The sequence below is a fragment of the Thunnus thynnus genome, chromosome 19 (assembly GCF_963924715.1).
Source record: "Thunnus thynnus chromosome 19, fThuThy2.1, whole genome shotgun sequence".
NCBI classification, from domain to species: Eukaryota; Metazoa; Chordata; class Actinopteri; order Scombriformes; family Scombridae; genus Thunnus; species Thunnus thynnus.
The window spans coordinates 29,647,492-29,674,577 of record NC_089535.1 but is presented as its reverse complement, the minus strand read 5'-3'; the positions used below and the strand labels follow the sequence as shown (position 1 = coordinate 29,674,577).

The 27,086-nt window shown below is 39.9% G+C and overlaps 1 protein-coding gene across 4 annotated transcripts in view; it reads right to left on the bottom strand.

Moving 5' to 3' along the window:
* The window catches only part of ythdc2 (YTH domain containing 2), a 47,635-nt gene that overhangs the window by 1,431 nt on the left and 19,118 nt on the right, over positions 1 to 27,086 (bottom strand). For 3 of the 4 annotated variants that reach the window (XM_067573819.1, XM_067573817.1, XM_067573818.1), the window contains exons 21-31: positions 26,538 to 26,657; positions 26,138 to 26,410; positions 24,007 to 24,133; positions 23,671 to 23,876; positions 19,103 to 19,286; positions 17,902 to 17,993; positions 16,870 to 16,989; positions 15,397 to 15,548; positions 8,721 to 8,892; positions 1,884 to 2,093; positions 941 to 1,123 (exon numbers count right to left, since the gene is read on the bottom strand). In XM_067573819.1, coding sequence (XP_067429920.1) covers positions 941 to 1,123; positions 1,884 to 2,093; positions 8,721 to 8,892; positions 15,397 to 15,548; positions 16,870 to 16,989; positions 17,902 to 17,993; positions 19,103 to 19,286; positions 23,671 to 23,876; positions 24,007 to 24,133; positions 26,138 to 26,410; positions 26,538 to 26,657 — 1,839 coding nt within the window. The remainder of the gene's footprint in view (positions 1 to 940; positions 1,124 to 1,883; positions 2,094 to 8,720; positions 8,893 to 15,396; positions 15,549 to 16,869; positions 16,990 to 17,901; positions 17,994 to 19,102; positions 19,287 to 23,670; positions 23,877 to 24,006; positions 24,134 to 26,137; positions 26,411 to 26,537; positions 26,658 to 27,086) is intronic. The other variant, XM_067573820.1, reaches the window with a different exon arrangement.

Below are 27,086 nucleotides of genomic sequence, written 5' to 3'. Positions count from 1 at the left end.
TCTTTAAAATGACTGATATTACCAAACCTCTTTTTAAACTGTTTCAGGAAGAGAGGTGGTACAGGTACTGCACTAACCCTCTCATAGAAACCAAAAAAAAAAAACATTCATAAATCTTGGAATACAGGATTAACTGGAATAAAAGTGACAGGAATTGTGAAATAGATAATGAGATATGGTTACATGTTACATCACATAATGGGAGAAATACAGGAGAAGCATGGGGGAAAAACATCCTGCATTCAACAATTAAAAGGGGCCCTGTAGAATTTTGCTGTCAACAAACAAAAGTTATATTAACATCAAGTGTTACTCACCAGAACTCATTGTCTTGAGGTCTTAAGGTCTAACAAAAGTGTTGAATGCATTTCCTTCCTCAGAAAATGTTTACAAATCTGTAAATATGTTAAATCCTTCATTGTTTACTTGCTTGCAGTCTTCTTCTTGACTGCCTTTAATGGTGCATTGCTGTGTTTCTTAGTGCATTAGTCTGAAACCACTGGCATGACTGTGTATTGTGCACATGTATGTCCTTGTGCACATGCACCAGACAACCAAATAGGGACCCAATCATAAAAAAACTGCTCTATAGCATTACTAGAGGTCAAAAAGCCTACAGGGTACCTTTAAAGATCTGGCATTTTGGCCCTTTTTTGACTCATTTCGTATAACTACTGAGTCTATTTTAAACATATCTGTGACATTTTATTCACCAAAAGTTGTTTAGATTTCTCTAAATCCATCTTTCCTTCCAGCCCAGATTACCCCTCTGTCCTGTTTCAAAAGACATTCATGTGGGGCTTTCAGAGTGTAACTGACATACTCCCAGTATCATTACACACTGTACACTGTATACAGAAACTGCATCTGTGATTCTAACTCACAATATAAAACCACACAATAGGTTCATGATAAATTCACAATAGGCACAATGTCTCACCTGTCCATCTCTGCTGATCTGGACCCTCTTGTGGTCGTTCCATGGGTTGAGGATGTGTTGGGTGCAGTGGAAGGAAAGACTCTCCTTGCGGATCCACTCTACACTAAAAACCCCTCCTAATCCCATGAACCCCCAGTCCTGGCAGCTCTCCTGACTGATGGCTGATACCATGCGAGCGTAGCCCTGTGTAAGACAAAAATCTTTAGTTATATTGCACCAGTTATATTGTGGTCTAAATTATGACGATAGATAACATATAGCATGATGCAAGTTAGACTGAATTCAGACCGAAATCAGAAATATGATCCGGAGAGACCAGTAAGAGCAACAGATTAAACATTTAAAGGTTTTACAGATCCGGAAAATGATCACAGCAGCAATTTTATCTTTTGTCACAATGATCATGAGGTAAACAGTCGAAAATAGTGTTCATGTTACAAAGTAACATACCAGGAATGAAGATAAACAGTCCATGTGAAGAGCAAAAGAGGCAGAGCACATTGGCTGAAATGCAATCTCGGAAACCACTCGCTATGGTCTGACGACGATTTAGATTTTTATTAGCTTCTTTAAATTTACCTGCATTCATATGCATATATCTGTTTGTAGAGATACACCAAAATGTTGTCTGGACCATCTGAAGTTGCTAATCAGACTGTAAACAATGACCGGCGCACGGAAGAGGAAGTTTTAACCCTGGATATCCGTTATCCAGATATCTGCTTCCTACACTGGAACTCCCAAAATAATGGCCATAGCCCCCCAGAGGCTAAACTGTCATCAGACAGACAGCCAATGAGTTCCAAGATTGGCATGTATGTGATTGGCCAACGCAGCACTTTGGTGGATGATGTCATATTGTGCAGCATTCAAATGAATGAGCCGGCTGCCCTTTTTTTTCAGAGAGAGCTGATGTTGGTCTGAATGCTGCCTCACACTGTACCTGGAAGTGTCCAGAGCCCTGAACAGAGAAGATGAGGATGATGAGGTTATTCTCCAGGAAGGCCTTGGTGAGTTTGGTTTCATTGCTTGGTGTGGTTGACCAGATACCCTTCTGCTGAGAAATTTCTATATTCCTGACGTTGCTGCTCTTCATGATAAAGTACCGGACTGATGAAAAGGCCAGCTGAGGGGACACAGGCTTTGAGCACTGCTGGAAAACAAGAGGAGGAAAACAACAGCATAGCTAAATTGACAATAAGATCCTTTGGTTGAATTTCACGCATTATTTTTGTGGGTAAAGATTGGTTAGTATCTAGCTGAATTAAACATCTCAACAGTAAAGGCTACCAGGGTAACATGAGACACTCTACACAGGATTCACCACAACATCATCATGAGGTCTTGCCCCTAGCCTCTGAAACCCAAACTAATATCCTCCTCTGCTGATTAAATCAGAAATGACCACAGGACAGCGACCCACAAACAGCTGACACAGTGGTTAATGAAGTGCTACAATCAGGAATGTTCGATGACAATCCTCACTTTCAGGGATTGTTTACTGGGCTTATAACAAACTCCTGCATGTTTTTAGTTTAGGAGGACTAATACTGAAAATCTAAATGAGCACTGCAGTTCAGCTGATCTGAATGAGCTGGACTAAATTAAATGATCTGATCTACTGTATGTCACATATGTCCTGAAGCAGTGGAGCACAAAAGAAGAACTGAAAGTTACTGAGTTTGGAATATAGGTTAAATAAAACTACTGCAATCACACACTCTTAGTTATATAACATTGAAAAAGTAAATGTTAAAATATTTTGGTAGTTTCAAAAACAGGCAAAAAATCCAACAAGTGTACCTGGCTGCTTCAAACATAACACACTGAACTCTTGAGTCATCAAGAGTCAGGGAAAATATGACTTCAGGCTAAAGGTCACTGAGGAAAGCAGGACAGTAAAATCACAAAAAATGTACTGTTATTGCATCGCTGGTCTTTTGTCATGTTCACAGCCACTTCCTAGATGTTCACTCACAGACACAAATTCCTCTGCTGCAGTGGTCAGTTGGCAATGATATATCACCTGCAGATGCTCCTTGTATGAGTTTTACTTCTCTCTTCCTAAATTTTGCATTGCATCTTACATAATAGCTGTATCTTTAGATTTGCTTAGGTATCTTTATCTTTGCTGCCTTTGTTTAGCTGTATGCTCTGTGAATCAGCTGTAGGCCAAATCTAGCCCTGCAGCAAATATTTGACTCCCTGATGCAGCTGAAATTTTGACTTTCACAGTTTAACTCAAAACCTTTATACTATTTTTCACAAATCTACTGTAGATAACAAAATACATCCTAATGAATATAAGCTTGTTCCCTCTAATCCTGACCCCACAGAGGAGAGGTATTGTGCTGTTTCAATGTTGCATACTGTCGAAATTAAAGGGGACCTATTATGCTCATTTCGAGGTCTATATTATTTATCTTATGCTGGCCCTATATGCAGCCCTTCAGTTCAGCCTCTGTCTCTAACAGACAGCATTAACTCCTGTCTCTTTAAGGCTCCCCTCCCGATGAGCCCACTCTGTTCTGATTGGCCAGCTTTCTGGAAGCCTACCGAGGAGCAGTCGTATCAGAATCATATTAAGTTACTACCGATATGAACCCAACATTTCCTGCTTTTGCCGCTTCATATTTAAAGCTTTTAAATGACTAAATAACGGGACTTTTATTGTGAAGAATTTACAGGAAATGAAATGTGATCCTCAATGAATTAGCAGAGCTTCGTTAGCAGCACTAAAAACAGGAGGATAAAACAATATGTTTGATGAAGAGCTGCAGGTGGCGCAACTACCCCCAAAACAATGGAAAAACACCATAATGTAAGCGGAGTGGAGCAGATGACTATATAAAGAAATCCGTCACAAGGTGATGTTGGCTTGGGCTGAAAGTAGAAAAAAACGTTGGAAGCCGAGCATTCAGGGCAGTCTGAAGCCAGTGCTTTTTGCTCACAGGGATTACTACATACATTTGCCTCATTATTTGATCTTTCCCTAAGATCAAATAATTTGGCCACATTTAATATGAACATCAGACATTGTAAAATTATATATATGGCTGAAAATAAGGAAAAGCAAAATAGGTCCCCTTTAAGTCTAATAAACCGACCTGAAATTACATTTGAATGTGTGAATTCTAACACTGTTTTAATTCCACAACTTCAGCCTATTGGACTAGAACACATTGGTTCTACACAAACAGGTGTTGAACAGAAAACTACAAAACAAGGCATAAACTTAGCATAACTGTGGATCTGAGCCACTGTATGAAACAGTTATGTTAAAATGGAGGATGTGGGGTAAAACGTGCCAGTGATGTTGAGGCGAGTTGAGTCAATGGCTCAATTTACCCCCAAAATTATTTTCTGATATTCTAGAGACTAGAGACACTGTTCATGTGGTGCTACAATGTTGATGAATAAATATCTAATTGTTGACTAATGTTAAGTTTAAGCCACACAAAAAGATATTCCCTCATTTGGTGTTTTGATGATGGTGGTGGAGAGCGCTGTCTAACACATCAGTCCAAAATCTGCCATAGGTGTTCAATTGGGTTGAGATATGGTGACTGTGAAGGCCAGACCATATGATTAACATCATTTTCATACTCATCAAATCATTCATTTGACCCCTCGTGTCCTGTGAATTGGGGCATTGTCATCCTGGAAGAGACCACTCCCATCAGGATAGAAATGTTTCATCATAGGATGAAGGTGATCACTGAGAACAATTTTGTATTGATTTGCAGTGACGCTTCCCTCTTAAGGGACAAGTGGACCCAAACCATGCCAGCAAAATGCCCCCCACAGCATAACAGCCACCAGATCCCCTCACTGTAGGGGTCAAGCATTCAGACCTGGACCAGTTTTTCCTTTAATTTGTCACTCGTCTGTATACACAAAAGCACATTTACACATACATTCTTTCAGTAGCTAACAAACAAAGATCAGTTTAATCTTTACTGAAAATGTTAAGGTAACATGTTGAACAACAGGACACAAACATATGGTTTTACTTAAAAGTACAAGTTTTTGCCTTTGTTAAATTGATGGCATTGATAAAGTTCAACATTATTTTTAATTTTATGATTAATTTGTTTGATTTTGTGTAATTTTTATACCAGTATTTAATAGTCGCACTATTTACCCATAGAGTGCTCAATTTACCCCATCCTCATGCTCATTTTACCCCTACCTTGGGGCAAATTGTGCCATTTGACTAACTTTTTTTGATGGCTCATTGTTCTAAAACCATAATTAAATAACTTGTTTTAATTTCCATGGGTACACAACAACCTGAGGTATATATAGTAACTATTATTTGAAACAAATACACTTTCGTTTTGCATAAAAATCATCAAATGTAAAACGTGGCTCATGTTACCCCGTTCTCCCCTATATTTCTACAGCTGCAAAACTTATTGCACATTCACAAACCATTTCACAAGCTCAAATATTTGACCATTATTATTATTGCCAAACAGGGTCTCATCAGAACTAAAGAATGGTAAGTGCAAATTTTATTCCTTTTGCATTGCCATGTCTGTGTTTGACGAAATTATAAATAAACTATGTCTATTTTCTACAAATTGGCTGTGAACATCTGACATCTAAATATATAGAGAGAGAAATCAAGCCAGTGAAAAAAATGGTTTTACTTGAGGTGTTGTCTGAAATAGGTTAAATTAAAAGCTGGTCAGTGGTTGGTTAGTAAATTTGAGGCTCCCCCCTTGGGGCTTTTTTTATGGACAAACTTTGGGTTGTCATCTGACATTACATCGGTGTAATTGATATCTATAGTGTGAGTCTATGTCCACAGGGAAAGGAGATTCTGAAATGCTTCTGGCTTCAGAAATCTAGGCGCCAATAAATTGTGTACACAAGTTCATTTATTATGAATAAAAAAATGGATATTCTCAAATTGCCGCCACTGCCATAAAAATTAAATCAGACTGTAAGAGAGTGGAAACTTTTGGATACTGCAACAGGATTTACTGATATGCATGTGTGCGTTGCTGCGAGCCGTTCAGCATATGCCTGTCTCCTTGTTGTGTCTAATGCTTCATTGTGAATGTCAACATGGGTTAACCCTGAATGAGTGAAAAATTCACCAAAAGATGTTAAAACTCCAAAAGAGAATAAAAGCCAGAGAATAAATGTTACAGTGCAGTACAAGTCCTTATGCTTTCATTTAAAGGGGACAGAGCGCAGCAGACCTGCAGTTTTCTGGAAAAAGAAGATACAGCACAGAGTAAGAACAGTTAATTTGTTGAAATCATATGATAATTATACAATAATTCTAAAATTGTGAAAGCATTGATGGGTAAGTTCATGGGTAAGTCACTTCATGACTAGCATTGTTGGGCAATAGTAGTCATGAAATAACTACTTAAGTAACAGCAATATGTAATCATATTACAATATAAATGTAATTCTATTTATAAATGTAAAATCAAAACTTTCCAATCTTAATTCACGTTATATTGAATAACTTTTAATGAAAGTCTGACAGTAATCAGTATTGAGTACTGCTGTGAGGTTTATACTGCCTGGTTTAAAATGATGCTTTTAGGCAGGGACTACAAGATAAGTTGTAGTAAGGAAAAAAACAAAGCCAATGGCTCATCAGATGTAGCCTCCAAGATAGATCCAGACAAGCAAAGATGTATGTCTGGTTGGTATATGTATGTGAGAGAAAGGCTTTTTGAGGATCAACTTTTAAAAAAAGCTTTACATAAAACATTAAAAGCAATATAGCTGCAAGCGGCAATGATCGGGGTCATCATTCGGATGCATGTTTCTTATTTAATTGTTAGAGGTACAATGTGGAAGATTTGGCCAGAATTAGTTTAAAACATTCATAAATTAACTAAAATTATCAAGAGAATGTGAAGAAATAACAGGTTTGACGTTATGTCAAAGACATCTACGTATTATGTTGCAGAGATATCTACTGAAGTTAGTACACTAACCTGCTAACCCCGGTCGCATCCGGCCTGTACTGTCTCATAATACCACTTTGTACCTCAGGGGCGATAGTGAGTCACTGGAGCGTCCAGTTTGCCCTCAGTCCAACATGAGAAGAAGAACAAGTAGCACTGCCCAGAGCCACCAGTAGTAATGGCGGAGGCAGGCTGAAAGCTGATCTAATTTTCTGTCACTTTATTAAGTTTTAATATTTTTTCAGGCAAGAAGGTTATCATGTAGATTCCCAAAATGTGGTCAATTCATCCAAATAACGCCTGTTAAGAAAGTTGCACAGACGTTGTAGGAGTAGCTGGCTGCTGCTGCAGACGCTGGCCGGATGAGACATTAGCTGGTCATCTCAGCTACATGATCCAATGAACTGCACTGTGGAAGAGGACCCACTCTCTATGCAGATATACAGGACTTGCTCTAAAGTGACAAAAACACACTGGCTCTTATTTTCATGGGATTATGCACTGATTAAAACATACTTATGAATATTATATTACATTTTTGCTAAGTCCATTAATTTAAATGCTAGGTAAATGTTAATTTTTCGTATGGTTATATTGATTTATCATTCACCGCCACATACTTAATTAATGTGAATTATTTTAGCTTTAATTAATTCTAAGAGTTAGCTAAAATGGGTGGATTGTTTAGTTTTATTTCTGTGGTGACTAATTTTTCTCTTTTTTGATTTGGTGTATTAAGAAAATATCTAATTAGATGTGTATGGATTGGTGTTAACATGTCTAAGGGTTACATTGTAGCAGTGGCTGGCGGTTAAGCCAGGGTGCCGGTCAGAGTCTCAGTCTGACAAAATATAATTTGTAATTTAGAGTCTACAACCCTAAAACTGAATCTGTACAGGTACCAACCCCTTAAACTACCAGTATACACAAAATACAGCAGCAAGCAAGAAACACACAACACAGTAAAATTCAATGTTCCCCACAGTGTATTATACAAACAGTGACAGTGCAAACTCATACATACAACATATCGTGTCCCATTCAACCCAACGCCAGAGTCAATTTCTCAGTCTTTATCAGTCTGTGTGACTATGTATAAAGTTCTCTGCTCAGTCGAGACTTTCTTGGTTTCCACAAGTACTCTGCAGAATTGGAGTACCCCAAATTCAGACAGAGTGAAACCTCTCATCAGTGACGCAGCTTTGTAATTTGTTCTGGGAAATCCCGGTATTAACCTTATTTATTCTGGTTCAGACAGGCAGCAGGCTCCCGGGAACGGATGGCCAGGGTGATAAATGGATGTTTGGTGGGTAAATGGCAGAATGAGTGAAGCGAAGCTGGATCCAGACTGTAATGACAGACAGCCTAACAAATGGTGGACTATTTTGACGTGCTGCCAGGGGTTGGCAGTCTAATCTTTGTACATTTTGACTCACATGATTGCAAGTTTTTTTTAACGACGTCACTTTCTGTTATTTTGCTGGAGCATAACCTTGACATGAACACACATTAAATACCTACAAACACTTCTCTAAAATCCCTATGTGTAGGATTTAAAATTTTCTTAATCAGGCAGTTTCTAATGGTAACATATATATATGAAAAAACAAAAACTAAAAACACTGCACAGCACTGACAGTACACCATCACCATAACACCTCCCCCCAAACAAATCTGACCTAGAGCACTCAGAAAAAAGGGCTAAAAACAAGACACAGACTGCCCCATTTTCACCAGGATAGTCTCATTTTTCCTGGCTGTGTAAGAGCAATGGATCAGGTGTGGCTGTTTTTACATGTGCAACTGTGTGTCATGATCACTGCATGGCAGACGGTAGGTACCTTTCCTGAAGAGGAGGGACAGGGGCTGTCAGAGGGACTGTCCATGCTCACTGAGCAGGAAGAATTGCTGGAGGACGGAGGGTCAGAGAGCTGATTTATGGGCAGTGAAGACTCATCTCTGCTGTGGGCTTTCTTCTGAAGCAGGCCTGCAGCTGCTGGCATTCTAGAGAATCTATGGGGAAGATGGTCAGATGGTAAAATTTTGCTGTTACTACAAACTCAATACTCCCTCCTTCCTCAACAGTTTACCTGTTGTCTTGATAAATTTAGTACATTTCCACCGCGTTAATTTCAGTACAACAACAACGTCACTAATTAATTCCAGTCACTTCTACTTGCTGTTTTTCTGAGCACTGTTAAGCTACTGTGAATGAAACTCAACACTTCCAGCATGCTTCATATCAAGCTTTCCAGGATCATGAGGGATTATCCACTTTGTGCCATCAGACTTGAAGCAAGACTTTTAATGTGAGACATCTTTGCAGGAAGTATTGAGTTTCATTGACAAAAGCTTAACAGTAATTGAAGTAAGACTAGGTCAAATCCTAGTACAAGGCTGGAACCTGTATGAAATGCTGGAGGGCTTTTAACTTGAAACGAGGGCTTTTAATTTGAAATGGATACAGGAAGTAGTGGCATTTGGCCAACCAATGGTGTAAATTCATCACTCAGTCACGTGGCATTCAGCGGTGTGGCATTCAGTGGAACATTTTGCAAAATAACCTTCATTAATCTTCAGAAAGGACTCTAAAGAAGAAATAATAGCATTGATCAGCAAGAAGAGAAGAGAAAATATCGTCTTTGTATATATTTTTCAATTCAAAACAACTAACTAGCTGTCAATTGCTAACTGCTACCTGTTACCAATATTCCAAAGGAGATACAGCACTAAAGAGGTATGTTATTTAAACAAGAAGAAAAATTGAAGGATCCTTGCTGGTAATGTAACCCATGTATGGTGGAGAAGGCACGGACCTATCCAGTCCCCTCTCTGTCAGCTTTGCTAAATTTGTGCACTTCTGTATACTTTTTGTGAATAATATTGGACATTATTGGACAATGATAACATATGACTATTAGTCACTCATCAGGATAAGGAAATGGTCAGCTCACCCCCTGCCGACTCTGCTACCAGACCAGTCCAGGTTTTCAAATGTAAACATCAGATTAAACATCGAAAAGATGGAGAGGACAAATCCAGCTGTGATCCCGACCACATGGACAAGCTAGACCATCTGTACATCCATCTCAACATCGAAAGAAACGGTCCTGGCCACATGGATCTTCTGGGGATCCTAACTGCCCGGATGGCAGCTTTTTCTCCCCGCTGAGGTCGAGAGGAGGTTCCAGGTGCACCGGGCCAGTGCTGAAGAGGAGCTTCTACCCTCAGGCCACTGGGATCCTGGATGGGATTGCTGCCTAGGACTGTTGTCCGAGGCCATTTATCGTACCACAAGCATGCCTGTCAAAAACTGTGTCAAGTTCAGAGCAGTTTTTCATCAGCAAAAAGACATGGGCTGGGAGTGCTTTTTGGACTATTGTTGGTTCTCACTGCTGTATTGCCTGTATGTGTCTGTCTGGCCACAGCAATCAACGTTGATGGAAAACAGCTGGGACACCGAGTGATTGGGCTTGGGACAAATGTTAACTTATGGTCAGTTGACGCTCCTACAGTGAGTTTTCATCATAGCTTACTGGGATATTTTGCAATCTATTCCTCTGTCCTGCGGCACGGATGAGCCTAGGTACTAGAACGAATCACCAATCCAGTGGACCGGTCATCTGCCACCCTGTTTCGGAGGATAGCAGGTCTCCTTTTCATGCTGTTCCTGCTCCCCATAGATGCTAAGCTAAATCCTGGACCAGTGACCCCTGGAGTGCTGAAGAACTTCGATGCTGATTTGTGCCCGAGTGTGTCTGGGACTCCTCTGGTGCCGGTGATGAGTGAGCAGCAACTTTCTAAGCTGGGCTTCTTCCTTAACAGACTAAACTTTGTTAACATGAGGCATGATGTCTCAATGAATAACTTTTCATTACTGGACTGTGAAGACTTTGATATGTCCAGTGTCTCTCTCACAAAACCTGCTGCTGACACCACTGTGTGTCAAAACCCTGTACTGGGGAGGCAGAGGTTATTCAAAACCTTCTAAACTGTCAATCATGCAAAAGTCTTATAGAACCCAAAGCTGAAACTGAGGGGGCTATTTGCTGGACATTTTAACATCAGAAGTATTACTGCAAATAGCAATCAGCTAACTCATCTTGTGTCTGAATCAAATCTGGACTTTCTCTGTCTGACTGAAACATGGTTGAAAAAAACAACTCCTGAGAGTGGGTTCACGGTGCCCAGGTACCAATGTTTTAGAAGAGACAGACCTGATGGAAGAGGAGGAGAGGTAATGTGGGTAACACATTAGAATATGTTGGGATAAAAATAATGTTATCCCAACAAATGTCTTTTAACATCATAGGTGTCTATAGCCCCCCTTCTGCAGATGACACTTTCTATGATCAACTCACAGAAGTCTTGAAAGACTGCAATCTCAACGGAATTATTACTTATGGGTGAATTTAATGTGAACTGGGAGGATAAATCTAGGAGGAAAAAACTAAAAATGATCACAGAGAAATTCCAACTAGAACAACTAGTAAAAGGCCAAACTAGGATTGCAAAATGCTCCAGTACACAAATTGATCTGATATTAACTAACAAACCAGAAAGAATAACTAAAAGTTATAAATCAATCACTGGCTTATCAGATCATAACCTAACCCTATGTACAAGAAAACTGACTAAAAACAGATTTAGGACCACAACAACTAAGACAATGATCCTTCAATGCATACCCAGAGCTAAGCAAGAAGAATTTGTCAGTGAAATTAACAGCTTGAACTGGGATGATGTACTGTCCTCTGATGATCTGGACTATGGCTGTGTTACTTTTACTCACAGAATCAACTCTGTGAGGGAAAGATTTAATTTGAGGATACAGATAAAATCTAAAAATAAAAACAATTTACCGTGGTTTAATGAAAATTTGTGGAAACTAATGAAATCTAGAGATGCTACACTAAGGCAGGCAATTAAAACTACATTTATTTATAAAGGTATAAGAAACAAAGTTATCCAAGAGCTAAGAGAAGCTAAATCCTTGTTTTTTATCTCAATATATTAAATGAGGCAAAAGACACAATAATTGATCTGGAAAAACATTGATAATGTCACAAGGAGGGACCCAAACTTTTTAGGAGATTTTAAACTCAAAGTACAGAGAAAGTTAATTGAAGATCATCTTATTGTTGCTTCTGTCTTTAATATTTTTTTTCTTGAGTCTGTATATGAGTTAGGAAAAAAAAACATGAAAAGGAAACTGGATATTATTCCTATAGATGTTAAAGGCCAGGTTTTCGAGCTGGTAGAGACTAATGAGTAAACAAACAAACAAAATCATCAGCTCCTTAAAAAGCTCCAAAAATAGAGATGCTTTCCAATTTGACAATATGTTTGTTAAAACTCCCCCCATTGCTCATTTAATTAACTTGTCTTTTAAACACAGCTCCTTTCCTGATTACTGGAAATGTGCCACTGTCACGCCTATTTTTAAATCTTGAGACCACCTTGAAGCCAGTAACTACAGACCAATAGGTATACTGTCAGTACTCTCAAAGGTTGCAGAGAAAGTTGTCATTAAACAACTGACAACATTTCTTAATACAAGCAATTTTGGTCTACATTGTATGCAGTTTGGCTTTAGAGCAAATCATTCCACCGAAACTGCTACCTTGCACTTAATAGAGCAAATTAAATCAAGACTTGATAAAGGAGGAGTAGTTGGTGCTGTATTTTTAGATCTGCGTAAAGCATTCCACATGGACAATCATGATGTTAAGACTGGACTCTGTGTTTCTGAACTATTTGTGTTTTGGAGGTTTTTGGTTTTGTTTGTTACAGATGGGGAGGTTGAAGTGTTGTGTATTTGGGTGATGTTTTATGTATGCTATGGTTTTGTGTGTCAGTGAGCGGGGTCCTGCTTGATCAGTGACTTTCCTGATCACTGACCAGATGTACAGTTCAGATAAGGAAATTTGGGGTGACCTAATTATTTTGCTGGCCTGATTAGTTATGTGGGAGAGTCTCGTTTCATGTTTGGTGGTGAGGGCATTGTACAGTACCAGGATAAAATGTTGAAGGTGAGTATGGATTCAATTAGTGTCCTGTAAACCAGTGGTAAAATGTCCTTGCTGACATTAAAAGTCCTGCTTCTTCCACAGGTGAAAGTGCTGCTAGGCTTTTTTGTATACAGAGTCAGTGTGCTGGGAAAAGGACAAGGAAGTGTCTATCTCTGTCCAAAGGTATTTAAATGATTGTACATGTTCCACCAGCTCACCTTCAATACTGAGGGGTTGGAAAAGAGGTGGTTGTTGTGAGTCTGATTTCTCTCTGCTCCCACAGCACAGCTCCTTGGTCTTGGTGATGTTGAGTTTGAGGGAGCTTTCCTGAAACTAGGGCCATGTCATCTGCATACTTTAAAAAGTGTCATTCCTTCACTGCTGCAGGAGATGATGTTGGTGTAAAGAGAGAATAGAATGGGGGATAAAAACGCAAATTTGGGGGAGCTCTGTGTTTAAAATCAACTTGCTGAAATTTAAAACCATTTACAAGCACCTGTTGGCGCCTGTCCTGTAAAAAACTGTTAATCCATAAAATCAGTGTTGGGTTGACCTGAAGCTCCACTAGGCATTGCAGTGGGGTGTTTGTGTGTACAGTATTAAAAGCAGAAGAGAAGTCCATGAATAAAATCATAGTCACAGATGTCTAAAAGGGTGAGACTTGCATCCTAAACCCTGTGTTTTGCCTTATAAAACTGGAGTGGATCCAGTCTCTCTGCCATCATGCTGAAGAGCTGGTTGCACACTGCTCTCTCCACACAGCACTGATGTCAGGCAACTGGCCTGCAGTCATTCAGGTCCTTAGCATGTGTCTTTTTAGAGATTGGGATTATAGTGGATTCCTTCCACTGGCTTGGAACACAGCCAGAATCCAGAAGACACTGAAACAGCTTGGTGATCCCACTTAGCTGAGTGGAGTAGTCTTTGAGCACCCTACCTCTAAGCCTGTCAGGGCCAGAGGCTTTGTGTGAATTGACTCTGCTCAGGATGGAGGTCACCAACTGTTCATCTATGGTGAGAGCTTGGTGGGATGGGCTGGGGCTGGGGCTGGGGCTGGGGCTGGGGAGGGTCCAGTTGGTTGGTGCACTGCAGCTGTTAAACTGGCTGTTAAAAGAAACTGTTAAGCTGCTCTGCAAAGACAGTGGAGTCCAGGCAGTCAATTAAGCCAAACCTCACGAGTGTGGAAAGCTCTTCGGTCTGACAGTTTGACATGGTGATGGTAGGTTAAGGTAGTCGGCTGCCCCTTCTCCTCAGTCTGTTCCATATCCCTCCTCTAGACCCTCTTTTTCCTCGTATTCACCTTCACCAGTGTCCTCAAAGTAAATCCAGAGGTATCTGATTAGTGAGGAGGGATACCTGCAATGGCTCTGGGTGAAAGTGGCTCAGCTCCAACGGGTAGTCCCATGAGTAGGCGAGCCTACCTGAGTTGGCGGTGAATGGTTGTGCTGGTCCTGAGCAGAGTCTGTTTACGTGACTTGAACTGGCAATAATGAGCCAGAGGCACAGTAGATGTAACAGTGTTGACGTTAACATACAATAAAACACCAGAAAACACAGAATACAACGCACACACTGAGCTGTTTCAGGAGTTATTCTGAAAGAGTAGCACCCTCACTCTCATCCTGAAAATAATTAGTGAATGAAGACATGACTCTGTTGTTGTATTGGCTGAATTGGAGCTGTGAAGATATACAATGTATTGAACTTATCGAGACAACAGGTAAACTTGGAGGAAGTGTGGAGTCATTTTTTTCGATCTGTATTAAGCTATGGTCAATGAAACTCAACACTTCCATATTTTCACATTGAAAGCCTTCCAGTGACTCAAAAGATCCCTTCCTTTCTTTTTAGGCTTTAAATGTGAAACATCTACAGGAGATTCATAGTTTAAAACTGATGAAAAAAACAACAACGTAGAAGTGTCTGGAATTAATTAGTGAATGAAAACGATATTAGTGTTGAAAGGAGAAGGTGAGAGCAGCAGAGTGGTGAGTATGGCAAGACAGTTGTTGCAAACTTGTTGTATGGAAGAATTCATTACAATGAATCTATTGTGTGAGCACTTCCTTATCACTTTGTACCCGGCCTTTATTTATTCATATATACCAGATGATGACTTGAGACTCAGACATTATTTGATTACTAGTTTTTATACGAAAACTACGATACATTATGAAACTAATCTCAGAAAATGAGAACATGTTAACTTGTGTCATGGAGCTTTGGAATGTATTTCGATTCTTCCAATTTTTCCACATAGGGTTGGTTTACAGACTTTCATTTACTCATTTAACTCGTTCTGTATGGTTTCTATTAATCTACAAACATAACACTATAAAGATAAGAGCTGCAATGCAAATGTCTTCCCTGTTGTTTAAGCAGAATGTAACAGCACTACTTTAAGCCAAAGGAGGAAAGCTGGGATATTTGCTTTTTGTCCTTTGATATGGACTTTTACTGCACTACCATACACTGCAATGTAAATGTTATTGAGAGTATTACATACTTGTCCTCAGTAGTGTTGGAGGATACTTGGGGGATGCTCTTGGAATTCTTCACAAAAGTTTGGGGCCCCTCTTCTGATGACATGGGCCGGGGCCGCTGGCCAATCCCTGTGGGCTGCTGTAGGCCTGCTCCCTGCTCCTCTGCTGCAAGCACCTGTGGGAAGTCAGTTTGACCTCAAGTCAGTCCCCTGCATCCTGGTGTCACAAACATATCAATGTACTCAAGACACAATGAGACAGAAGACCAAAACCACCTGCAGGAATGGAGTTGTACACATGAACACAGTGTAAATGTGGAATCATGCGTCATATAAATATGGTACAAATGTAAATGAACTTAAGCACATGGATCATACAAGGCAAAACACAGCAGTGACAGACACCAGAGCTGGCTACACAGTTCTTAAAAATACATTCCCATGTGAAGTCCTTATATGAGGACTATAAATACTTAAAAACTGTCTCTCACTATGAGGGAAATTATGGCTTTGCTTTGCAGAGAGCATTGGGTTGGTATAGATAAGAGCTGTAACAATTAGTCAATTAATCAATTAGTTGATTGACAGAAACGTTTCCTACTTTGATAGACAATTAATTGTTTTGAGTCATTTTTTAAGGAAAATGCCGAAATTCTCTAGTTCCAGCTTCTCAAATGTAAATATTTTCTGGTCTCTTTACTCCTCTATGACAGTAAACAGAATATCTTTGGGTTGTGGTTTTGTGTTTGGGGTGGTTTGTTTTTTTGTTTTTTTTCTGACATTTTATGGACCAAACAACAATCGATGAATTGAGAAAATAATCAACAGATTAATTGATAATGACAATAATCATAGTTGCAGCCCATGTATAGATGCTTGCAGTTCAGATATATTCTTGGTTAGAAATACAGACGACCTGGTGGTGTTGCTGCCAGGAAGAATAACCTGAAATACACTAACTGTAAAAATCCTGTTTTGTTTAGTATAAATTCTTTTATCAATATTTCAATTTGGTGACTATCTTTTAAACAATACCCTTTGTTCCTGTATGACATACTTACACAATTGGATTTCCCCAGAGGTATTACAGCAACTGAAAATTGCTATTTGCGTTTCGTTTTGTTGGAGTTAATGAGTTAGTTCAGTTTGTATTTAAGTCCTATTGTTTGGTTCAGTCTTTGTTGGATCTTCTGTTCTAATCAGTTTTACTTTGCATATGGGTCCACCTGCTCTGCTCCTTGTAACAAAGTCAAGTATAGCCTGGTAGGAGCAAAAACTGACAATTTCGTAGGAAATATGGGACTTGTTTTAAAAGGTTCACTGTGAATACATAAAAAGGTCACTAATTTTAGATCAATTTTAATGTATGGCTGAATTTTAACATAACCAAAATCAACAAAAGCACTGAATGCAGTACAATTATTCAAACAGCCATAATATTATCAAAAAATAAGCGCACATAAAAGTGTTGAAAAATGAAAAATGAAAGTGACTTACAGAAACCAGGGTTCGGATGATGGCCTCATCTTGTTGAGACCAGGGCTTTGAAGGACAACGGATCCTCTTGATGAAAAGATTCTGCCACTTCTGCCTCAGTTCAAACACCAATCCTGCTGCCTGACAGTAAGATACACAACATGAGATAAAACTGCATGTACTGTAGGTTAGGAAACATTTAGCACAAAATAATTGAGGCAAGATAGACACAAACACAAAAGCAACAAAGCAGAGAGGCTGACATTGGAGTAATGTGCTCCATGCAGCAGTATATGAACTATCTATCCATCTCCTTGGCTGAGGCATGTGGATAATGAAATACAATAGTCTAGTCATGAGGACACAAAAGCATGGATTCATTTCTCAGCCGTTTCAAATGAGAATATATGCGTGATCTTAAAGTATTTCTTCAGTGGAAAATGCATGATAGTTTTGATTCAAATGTGACACTTAAATTTTCAGTTTATGATGACAAGCCTCTCAGAGTCCAGGCAGTCGTTAGGGTTAGTTATTTTGCTGAAATCATCATGTTGACATATCAGCTGTGTCTTCAGTGGAAAATGATATTAAAACAATGAAGTAAAAGGCATTTAGATAGAAAATAAAATAGAGAACAGACCGTTGAGGCACAACAGAGATATCATCAACAACCACCACTGAAATTGTTCTGCTAGATAAACAGAATAAAAACCATCTAAAATCAAACTCAGGCTAAACCACAGTCTTATCCTGTCAATGAGGACCAACTGTATAAAGGCTGAGCTAAGATCCAGCAAACCCAAAACTGAGATTTCCTAAAGTTAAAGTGATTCTGTCATAAACACAATATGTTTAAATGGGCCAGCAGTTTTTGAATATACACTGCTGGCTTGCTATTTGACAATGATTTGTTTTAGGTTCACAAGCCAAAACGTTTGGGAAAAACTGGCATGGAACACAAAAGAGGTGTTGTCATATGAGGAAAATATCATATTAAAATTCATAAACATTTAAAAGGTTGAAAGATCAGTGTTGATAACAATGTTCCCTCACCTCTCGGTCCAACTGGAAAACAAGCCACTCATCAATCTTCATCTCAGCTAGCTCCTCTGTCTCACTGTCACTGAGGTCATCTAGTGAACTATCTGTAGAAAACAACATGGAGACACAGACTGAATCTGCACACATAAGGTTCTCAATCCTACTGAAGTAGCAAACATCAACTTGTGTCATAAAACACTCATCAGGAAAAAAAACATGAAATTCAAAAGATTAAATGTATTAAAAATTTAGAGAAAAAGTAAAATATCACATGAAATATGCTGTGAGAAGTCATTTTTAACAATGGTCAAGAAAAGGCCATCCCTCGTTTCAGTTAGCCTTCAGACTTGGATGGTGGAGGACAGACCACCTCAGAGAAGGAAGCAACGTTGGAAGACTCAAAGAAAGCCATACCCATCTCTCTGTGGGAGAGGAGGCTGAAGTATCTTGATAGTGTTGGGATGGCTTGGTTTACACACAAGACAGTTATCACCGTGTGTTCAGGTTCCCTTGAAAGGTTTACTCCATGGTGTTGGAAAGGAGAGCCTGACTGATTGTTGAGCCTCAGATTCAGATCTGAGGTGTCCTGGTCATGGTAGAGTAGACCGGCTGTTCTCTTGCAAATATTGTGGAGAGGTCATGGGAGTTTGTTCATCCAGTCAACATATGATGTGTGGACTTGGTGAAGGCCTATGACTGCCGTCCCTCAGGGTATTTTTTTGGAAATACAGAGGGATCATGGATGCTGAGGTTGATACTATGAGCCATCATTCTCAGTATAAAGACAGAGAGAGCTGTGTCTTGGTAGAAAGTTAATAAAGTTCACTTTGGTTTGGCTCTGCAGAGTTGTGCCTTGTCACCATTTCGTTTGTGGATAGTATCTCTATGCAGAGCTGTTGGAAAGCTTTCTGCAGATGATGTTCAGTGCGCACTGTCTAGTTGTGTTAGACTCAAGGTGTCCGAAAAATAATTGGGAGTCACACTGAATTAATGTCAATATGGCCAATAATCAAAATATCTCGGTGAGGACAAGGGTTCCAGGCTGACTGACAGACAGACATTGTCATACTTGGGCCATGTTGCTAGCATGAGATTTTTCTTTACAGTACAGTGTACAACATGTTCACTGATAAATGAGCTCACACTTGCTTAACATTTAACTGAAGTAACTTGACAAATAGGTGCTGTTATTTCTTAACTAGGTTAGCAGTACCTTTCTGAGCAGCAGGCTCCTGCAGGGCAGAGGTGGGAAGTTTGGCACAGCCTCCAAATATGGCCACAGTGATGGGAGTCACCATAGAGCAACAGCGGACACTGGCCATCCTGTGGCCTCGGCTCATCTCATCATAGATCAACCAGTCTGTGGGAAGGGCCTGGACTGACCTGGCTGGGTTGTTCTGAACAGCAAAAACACAAACAATAACACAAGTGAAAACCTTTCACAACTTCCATCTGTTTCACAGTAAAAGCCTTCCAGCAGCTCAATGTGAAGAATCCCTTTTTATTCTAGGAGTTTATTTTTTTACCCAGCCAGTATTCATTTAAATAGACTACACCCACCTATTATCTCAGAATTATTCCAGTGCCCAGCTCTTGCTTGGGCATTTCTGGAATGTTTCAGGAAATGGTTGTTAATCATTCTTGCAGAGGGATCCATGTGTGCATGTGCATCTCTCTTCTCTTTCTGGCTAGTTAGTTAGTTAGTTATTTTATTGACACAAACAGATAAAACATTGGGGTCCAAACAATATACAAAAAATCATATATACAATAAACCCATTAATGTTAAAAGGTAATTAATCAAATTAAAAGGTAGGTAATTAGGTACAATTAACAAGACAAAATCCCATCAGGCAAACCATGGAAACTTGCCGGTGCTCCAATAGCGAAAGACAAGCATGTAACATAACTAAAATTCTTTTATCAGTGTCTGATAAGATTGAGCTCAGTCCAGTGGAGTCATGTCCATATTTCACATGGATATCCTGTGTGTGAGGGTGCACAAGTATGCATTCTTCATTTTGTATGCCAATCTTACAGCAATACACGTTGTTCAGGTGGTTTATGGCTCCATCTTTCCATTTCCACTCGCAGTCTATTAGAAGACAACCAGAACCATTTAAAAGTTATTCTCAAATGGGCTTCGATGTACAGTGTATTGCTGGTATAAAGTAAATGGACGATATATCTAGGTTGATGGCTTGGTAGGTCTTCATAATTTCTCAATCATCTCCCTACAGTCACTCTCAATGTGATCTTGTTTCTCCATTATCTCATATAAATGTGAGTTCATAACTTGGTTCTCTTTTCTCATTATTTCAAGAACATACCACAAGGGGTGATCAAGCATGCTATGACACAGCAAACAACAGTTTCTCAGTCAGCCTTTCTCTTGATGTTGCCAGGATAACAGTGTCATCCACATTCTTGTTTAATCTTTCTTATAAGCCCGTCAACAAACATCACAAACAGGAAGCAGGAGGTGGGGGATCCTTGTCTCACCCCGATAGAAGATGTTATTGTGGTGGAGCCCAGGATACTTGTTGTCACACTGTACATTGACATCAAAGCCAAGATCATAGTAACTTCACACCCCAAACTTTCTACGATGTTGAACAGTTTTCCTCTTGGGACCCTGTCACAGGCTTTGGAGGAGTCTATAAAAGCAATGTGCAGTTAAACTTTCTTTCCAACACAATATTCTATTATAAGCCTAATGCCTGGGACACACAGCCTGCGTGAGCAGCGTGGGTGCGTCACGGAACGGCGCCCATGTTAACAGATTAGAGGAGCCACACAGCCCGCGTGAGCCGCACCGCTGCTGCAGGGCGTCACCTGGAGATTCAGGGTCTCACCTATTTTTTTTCCACGTGACGTGTTTTTTCTTTTCTCGACTCCTATTGCTTTCTGTGATATTAGTTCAAACTGGGATTCCTGCCAGTTGTTTTACCTGCTTCCAGATGGAGATTTTCTGTTGTTATTTTCCTTATTTGTTGTCAGTTAGTTTGGAGGTTTGTTTTTCGGAGTGTGTTTGGCCCGTTTGGGAAACTTGGTATTGTCTGGAGGGATTTTCTTCTTCTTGGAGCAATGACAGCGGGGTTTAACTGGCGGAATGATTAATAACAATGAATTTTTAAAAAACCCATCCTTTCTGAGGAGTGTATGTGGCTGACACAAAAGTATCCCCAATCAGACCCCACCATGCCCGTCAGAAAGAAAGCCGTTTTCACCTCACATATTGTCTATTTATTTTTGGCAATTGAGGACATGCTTCTTAATCTTTTTCTGACTAAACTAAATATAAATGATATAAAACATGCTGTTATTGATGGTGATTATCAAAGCCAAACTCTATGTAGAAAGATAGAGCTGGCAGCAGAAGCACCGCAGCAGCAACACTGTCTGCGTGGATGCTGCAAGCGTGCAAGACGCAGCAGTTCAGCAGCACACGCACTGCTGAGGTTCACGCAGGCTGTGTGTCCCAGGCGTAAGTGCCGCAATATGTTCAATGAGAGAGCTACCTTTCTTGAATAACATGATCAATCTAGCAGGGGCACAGTTCATTGGATAGCCAGTCACAAAGATGGAGTTTACAAATGTGCATAAAAATATTAACCATTCACCTGGCAAAAGTCTGAACTTTTCCCGGCTTGAGCTGGTGGTCAATTACATGTTGAACATCTGCTATTGTGATAGGGTCATCTAGCAGTAGCATGTTCACATTATAGCCCTCAATATGCAGTGGGTTTTCTCCCTCACCAGCCGAGGGGTTCAACAGCCTCTCCATATGTTCTTGGAAGTCGGCTATAGATGGCATCTCTTAGTGAAGAGTTGAGGAAAACTCCTCCTTCCAACCAATAGCCCAGCACAACACTGGCGGGCTGTTGGTTGAAAGGACAGATTGCTAAGCGTCGAGGGCTGGCTAGTTTGCTCTGGGCAGCAGAGTTATACGAAGATTCTGCTTACCACATAGCCATACTATCCAGGTTCTGGTCAACGCTGATGATGGGTACTTCCAGTGAACTTATGTTGAGAACAAATTGATCAATATTAATAAAGGGCATTGGTTTCCTGCCACAGGGGTTGTCAGAGTGAGTCAAAATAGAATGCATACATAAATGATGAACACACTTTAACAAAACCTGTGCATTAATCATTTCTTCAAGGAACACAAGTTCTATAGCCAATGGGGCGTGATAAGATGGCATGTCAGTATTTTGATTCACTTCAAAGCTTTTAACACAATTAATGTAAAAAGCAGTGATTAGACAGTAATCCACTTCAGAAATCCATGTTTTCCTCCTGCGGTATTATTGTCTTTGCAAACTTGAATAATACTCTTTCCATTGGTGTTTATTGTTTCATCAACAGGCTTGTAATACATGTTATTGCAACCTTCAAGCAGCTCTTTCACCTTATCTCCACAACTAGTGTTCATGTCACCAACCACCACATATCCCATGGTGTTATCCTGGGTTCTGGCCTGGACTTCTGAAAACTTCCCAACTCAGACCTTAGTCTATCTTTTGTCCATACATGGGGGATATCGGTACTTGTCAATCTTTCTCCTCTTGTTGACATCTTCCCTCTATCTAATCTAGCTACATAAACAAGCCAGTGAGACAGAAACCCTGTTGAAATGAATTTGCTGATCTGATTTCTGAACCTGGCTGCGTTTCAAGCGTACATTCTGTGCAAAGAATTTCTCAGTAAGAAGAACACAGAAATCAAGCTTTGTGATGGCTTCCACAAATCATCGGAGGTACCAGACACCAAACAAGCTAGACAGCATGACCCCACCCCCCTATCTTTCTCCATGTAGGAGGTAGCGTTCTGTGACTGGATCTGAACCCGATGAGTCCCATTAACAGGGTGGTTAACGGGACTCATCAAGGGGTTTTTTTGCCTTAGGCTTCAATCAAATTCGAGGAAATTAAGTAGAATTTTCTCTTTGTCTCTTCGACTCTTCCAATCCTCTGCATCGATGTGTGTCATCTGTGTTAAATGTTGCAAGTAGATATGCAATCCCTGTTGTGAAGTGTGGAGCCAATGTGTGACATTAGCCTGTTGAGTGGTCAGTAATAGATGAAATAAAGCAAAAACTTGCAAAAAGGCAGCTTCTTAAAATCTCCAATGATTCGAGGAGGGCTGCTTTGTGAAAACATTATGACCTTGTTGAGACAACAGATAAAACTTCTAACCTTCCTCCACAACTCCTACTTTTAAAGAGCTTCATGATCATGCCTCTAAGTTCTGTTTATTCTGTTATAATAGTTTGGACTGTTGACAAGTTCAGCTGGGACAGATGTTTTGAGTTTACCAGCTACCTGTGGATAATCAGCTAGAAGGTATAATGCCATTATTATGTGCTGCTGGGCTGCCGTGTCATATTCTGTGTTGATCTGTTGCCATTATTTGATTATTTTTCATGTGAGAAAGCCTCACCAAAACAACTATATAACTCTGTCTTTGAAGAAGATATAGGTCTCAGGTCAGGTTCGGGTGTAAAATTCTGCAATATTGGGCAGTTCAGGTGGGTTGGTGAAATTGGATTTTTGCAAAAGCTACAACAAATATGCTGAAATTAATATACTGAGTCATTTCTGCCTTTTACAGAAAAAGATTTTACATTTAAACCTTTCATGTTTAACAATATATGGGTTCATAATGTTTGTGTTAGTGTGTGATGGATGCACTATTCATGGATAGAAGATCCCTTTAGTGATAAGACCACATTGTAGAGACATCATTACACATCAATAAAATGATGTGTTTTCGTACCTCCTTGAACTGGGATTGACTCAGGATGGATGTGGGATGGAAGTGGACTTTCTTCTCCTTGTTACTAGAAGGCAGGGAGGTCTCCTGGTTAACATGGACCAGGTTTGGATACATGCCGGCCACCAAGGCTGCCTTCACCACAGCCCAGTTTTCAGAGTTCAGGTTCACATCACGGATGTCGCTGCCCCCACGGGCCCGCACAAAACCTGGGTGACATTTATTCATTCATTCGACAAAAGCTTTTAGAAATATTCTGATCAGGTCTACTTGGTAAGAACATTACCAATACTTGGTGTAGACAGAATGGGCTATAAAGGAAATTGAAGTGGAACTGACCAATGGCACGAAGCTGTCCCAGCAGCTGTGTCCTCATGCCAAGTATCATGTCCATGGTGGCTTGGGACAGAAAATTCTTCTCACAGAAGGATCTCTCCCAGCCATCACTGCGGGCCTTCTGCCATGCCTGAAACCACACAGGACAAACATGAAGGAAAACGTATTACCAAGCTTTCAACTAGGGCTGGGTAACATGACCTAATATAATTAGAGATGCCGATACCATTACTGATATCGGATACCAGTCCGATACTGACTCAAATAGCTGGATCAGGTATCGGTGACAATGGGCCAATCTGGTAGTGGATACCACTATTTTAACAAATAACAATTCAGTAATCTTATATCTATGTATTTATTTTTTACATTTTGTTTTGCAAAGTTAGCAAAGCAATGTTTAAGTCAAGCTTGAGTTTTCCTTACACATAAAAGAATGATCCCAGTCTTTTTCATACAGTGAGGTATACAGCTTACACTGGTATCACATCGCTACTCAGTAACTGAATCAATTCTGGCTATTATCCATGAGTCAGTTAAAATGGACAACTAAAAAAAGTGCAATGTTGAATTTCTATGCTATCTTGCAACAATTATGTGTGTGTGTGTATATATATATATATATATATATATATATATATATATATATATATATACACATACATATATATATATATATATATATACTTATAATTTATATTGTTATTGTAGTAACTAACTAACCTAGTCCATCTGTCTTTGGCTGCAGATATGTGGTGATGTGTGTTCATATTGTGGTGCTCTGAACCATCCAGACATTTGTCTGTTGAGCTGTCATCAGGCTTAACTGTGATTGGCACAGCTGTTTCAGAACTACTAGTGCAGTGCCCATTCAAAACGTGCCTGTTGGGAACGGGCTGATTGCTTGGCCTCTGGCCACTACTTCAACACATAGAAACATTAATACATTTGATGTAAGGTGTGAATATGTATATACACCAACAACATGGAAGAAACTAACATTCTATTATACACAGATGATATAAATAACAGGCTAAGTACTCCAATAGCAAATACGTGTTCTTTTCTCATTTCAAGTAAAATAAGGGCTGCATTTAAAAATAAATAATGTGCAACCTAAAATGAAGTGGAACAGTTATATTGGGCTCTTAGATCATTCCTATTTTCTTTGACTTCAGTTCAGATTTGAGTAGGTATGTTTGCTCCAAAGATTTATGCTTTGTCTGTAGTGGTGCTACACAATTGCCATGTTCTCGGAACATATCAGACAAACTGGTTTTGAACTGCTGGTGGAAGTGTTTGTTCCATTTTTATGCATGTAACTAAAGTCGTGTATTGGGCTCTGGACGCTTCCAAAACGCAGGTGACCTACGCTCAACCATGTACCTGAACACCTCCTGTGTAGTCACTCACTGCTTATCTGCTAATTGTGCTGTTAATGTTATGAATTCTGTCTTGACATGGGGTAAGAGTGTCCATTCTTGATTAAAAGCTCTGTTTTCGCTGTCCACTTTTCTCTTTTTAGAGCACTTTTCTCTGACTCGCCTTTTCTCTGTCATGCCTTGTCTCTGGTCTCTCTCTGGCATGCTGAAGTCGGCCGGCAAAGCCCTGAAACTCTGCCCTGCCCGTGCACAAAGCGGAGCGGCTCACTGAGCACTGGTTAATTCAAAGTTTATTAATATTACACTTATCGTGTGTGCAAATTGCAACAAATTCAACATTGCACTCCCTTGGGTCCCAAGCCATACACCCACCAAGTGTGGAGTCAATCAGATGAATGGTTCAAGAGATATTGCGAAAGACATACAGACATACAGACAGTGATTCCCTCCTTTAGTAGATAGATGACAGCAGTGGTGTGACTGGCTGAGAGACTATTTAATATCACCACGTCTGCTGATCTATATTCACCTTCACTCAGCCCCTTCAACTTAAACTAGGGCCCAGCTTATATTTCAAAGAGAAAAAACATTATTTGGGTTAGTAGAAATATGTTTTTTCTTCTTTCCTAACTTGTTAATCATCTTAACATCAAATTCATTGCGACCAATTGGGAGAGAAGGGCTTCCAATACCCAGGTTGGTTCATATCCCCCCTGAAATCAAGCAGATCTTATACGGATCCCCCCTCCTACCTGGAAGGCTCTCAGCAGGGCCATGTGGTCACTGAAGGTACTGGAAGTGAAGCGTTTGCGGCAGTGTAGAGCAGCTCTTTTCTGAGAGCCCTGAGCAGGAAGAATAAAGGGGTCACGATACCCAAGCGTACAGGCAATGGTTAGAATGGGGTCCAGACACTTGAGCACCACAGCACACAGCACCATCTTGCCCAGGTGGGGCTCCACAGGTAGATCAGCCAGATGGTAGCCCAGATCAGTCAGATCTTCATACTGGTCCATAGCATCTATTGTCTGAAGGGAAAGATGGAGGAAGTCAATAGAAACTCAATGAGTGCTGGAATACTGTATGTGTATGTGTATGTATGCATGTGTGTAGTTTCTTGTGAGTTATATAGTCGTATTTCTTAGTATTTGTTACCTTGAGCATCTGCACAGCATTCCTAATGGCATGTGCAGGAGGAGGCTGTGGAGCTTTGGATAAGAATTCAGACACTGGACAGGAGGAGGGAGCCAGCAGTTTGGTCTGCAGACACAGTTCCTTACAAACACAACATGACATATTATCAGTATTACAGATTAATATCCTGCATTTTTAAGGAAAGCAGCACTGCAGGTTCTCATCAAGATTTACTTCATTTTATTAGAATCCTCAAAAAATACAAACTGAAAAAAGTGAAAATGAGTTAAATCTTGAGTGTGCTGTTGTGTATTTCAGCAGTTCCACATTAAAAAGTGAGTAAATCACAGCGGCTACACAGTACATGTTGCCCTGTAATGTTACGCTGAAAGAGGCAGGTCAGTCACCAAAATATGATTTCTCCACATTGGTCCATGCAGAGCTGATGATGCAGGATGACATTACCAAAAATGTCCAATCAATGAGTTATATTCAGTCCATATGACTTCATATTTACGCCTCTTAGTTCATCTGTAATAATTCAGTGTGAACTAGAAACAGACCAGAACT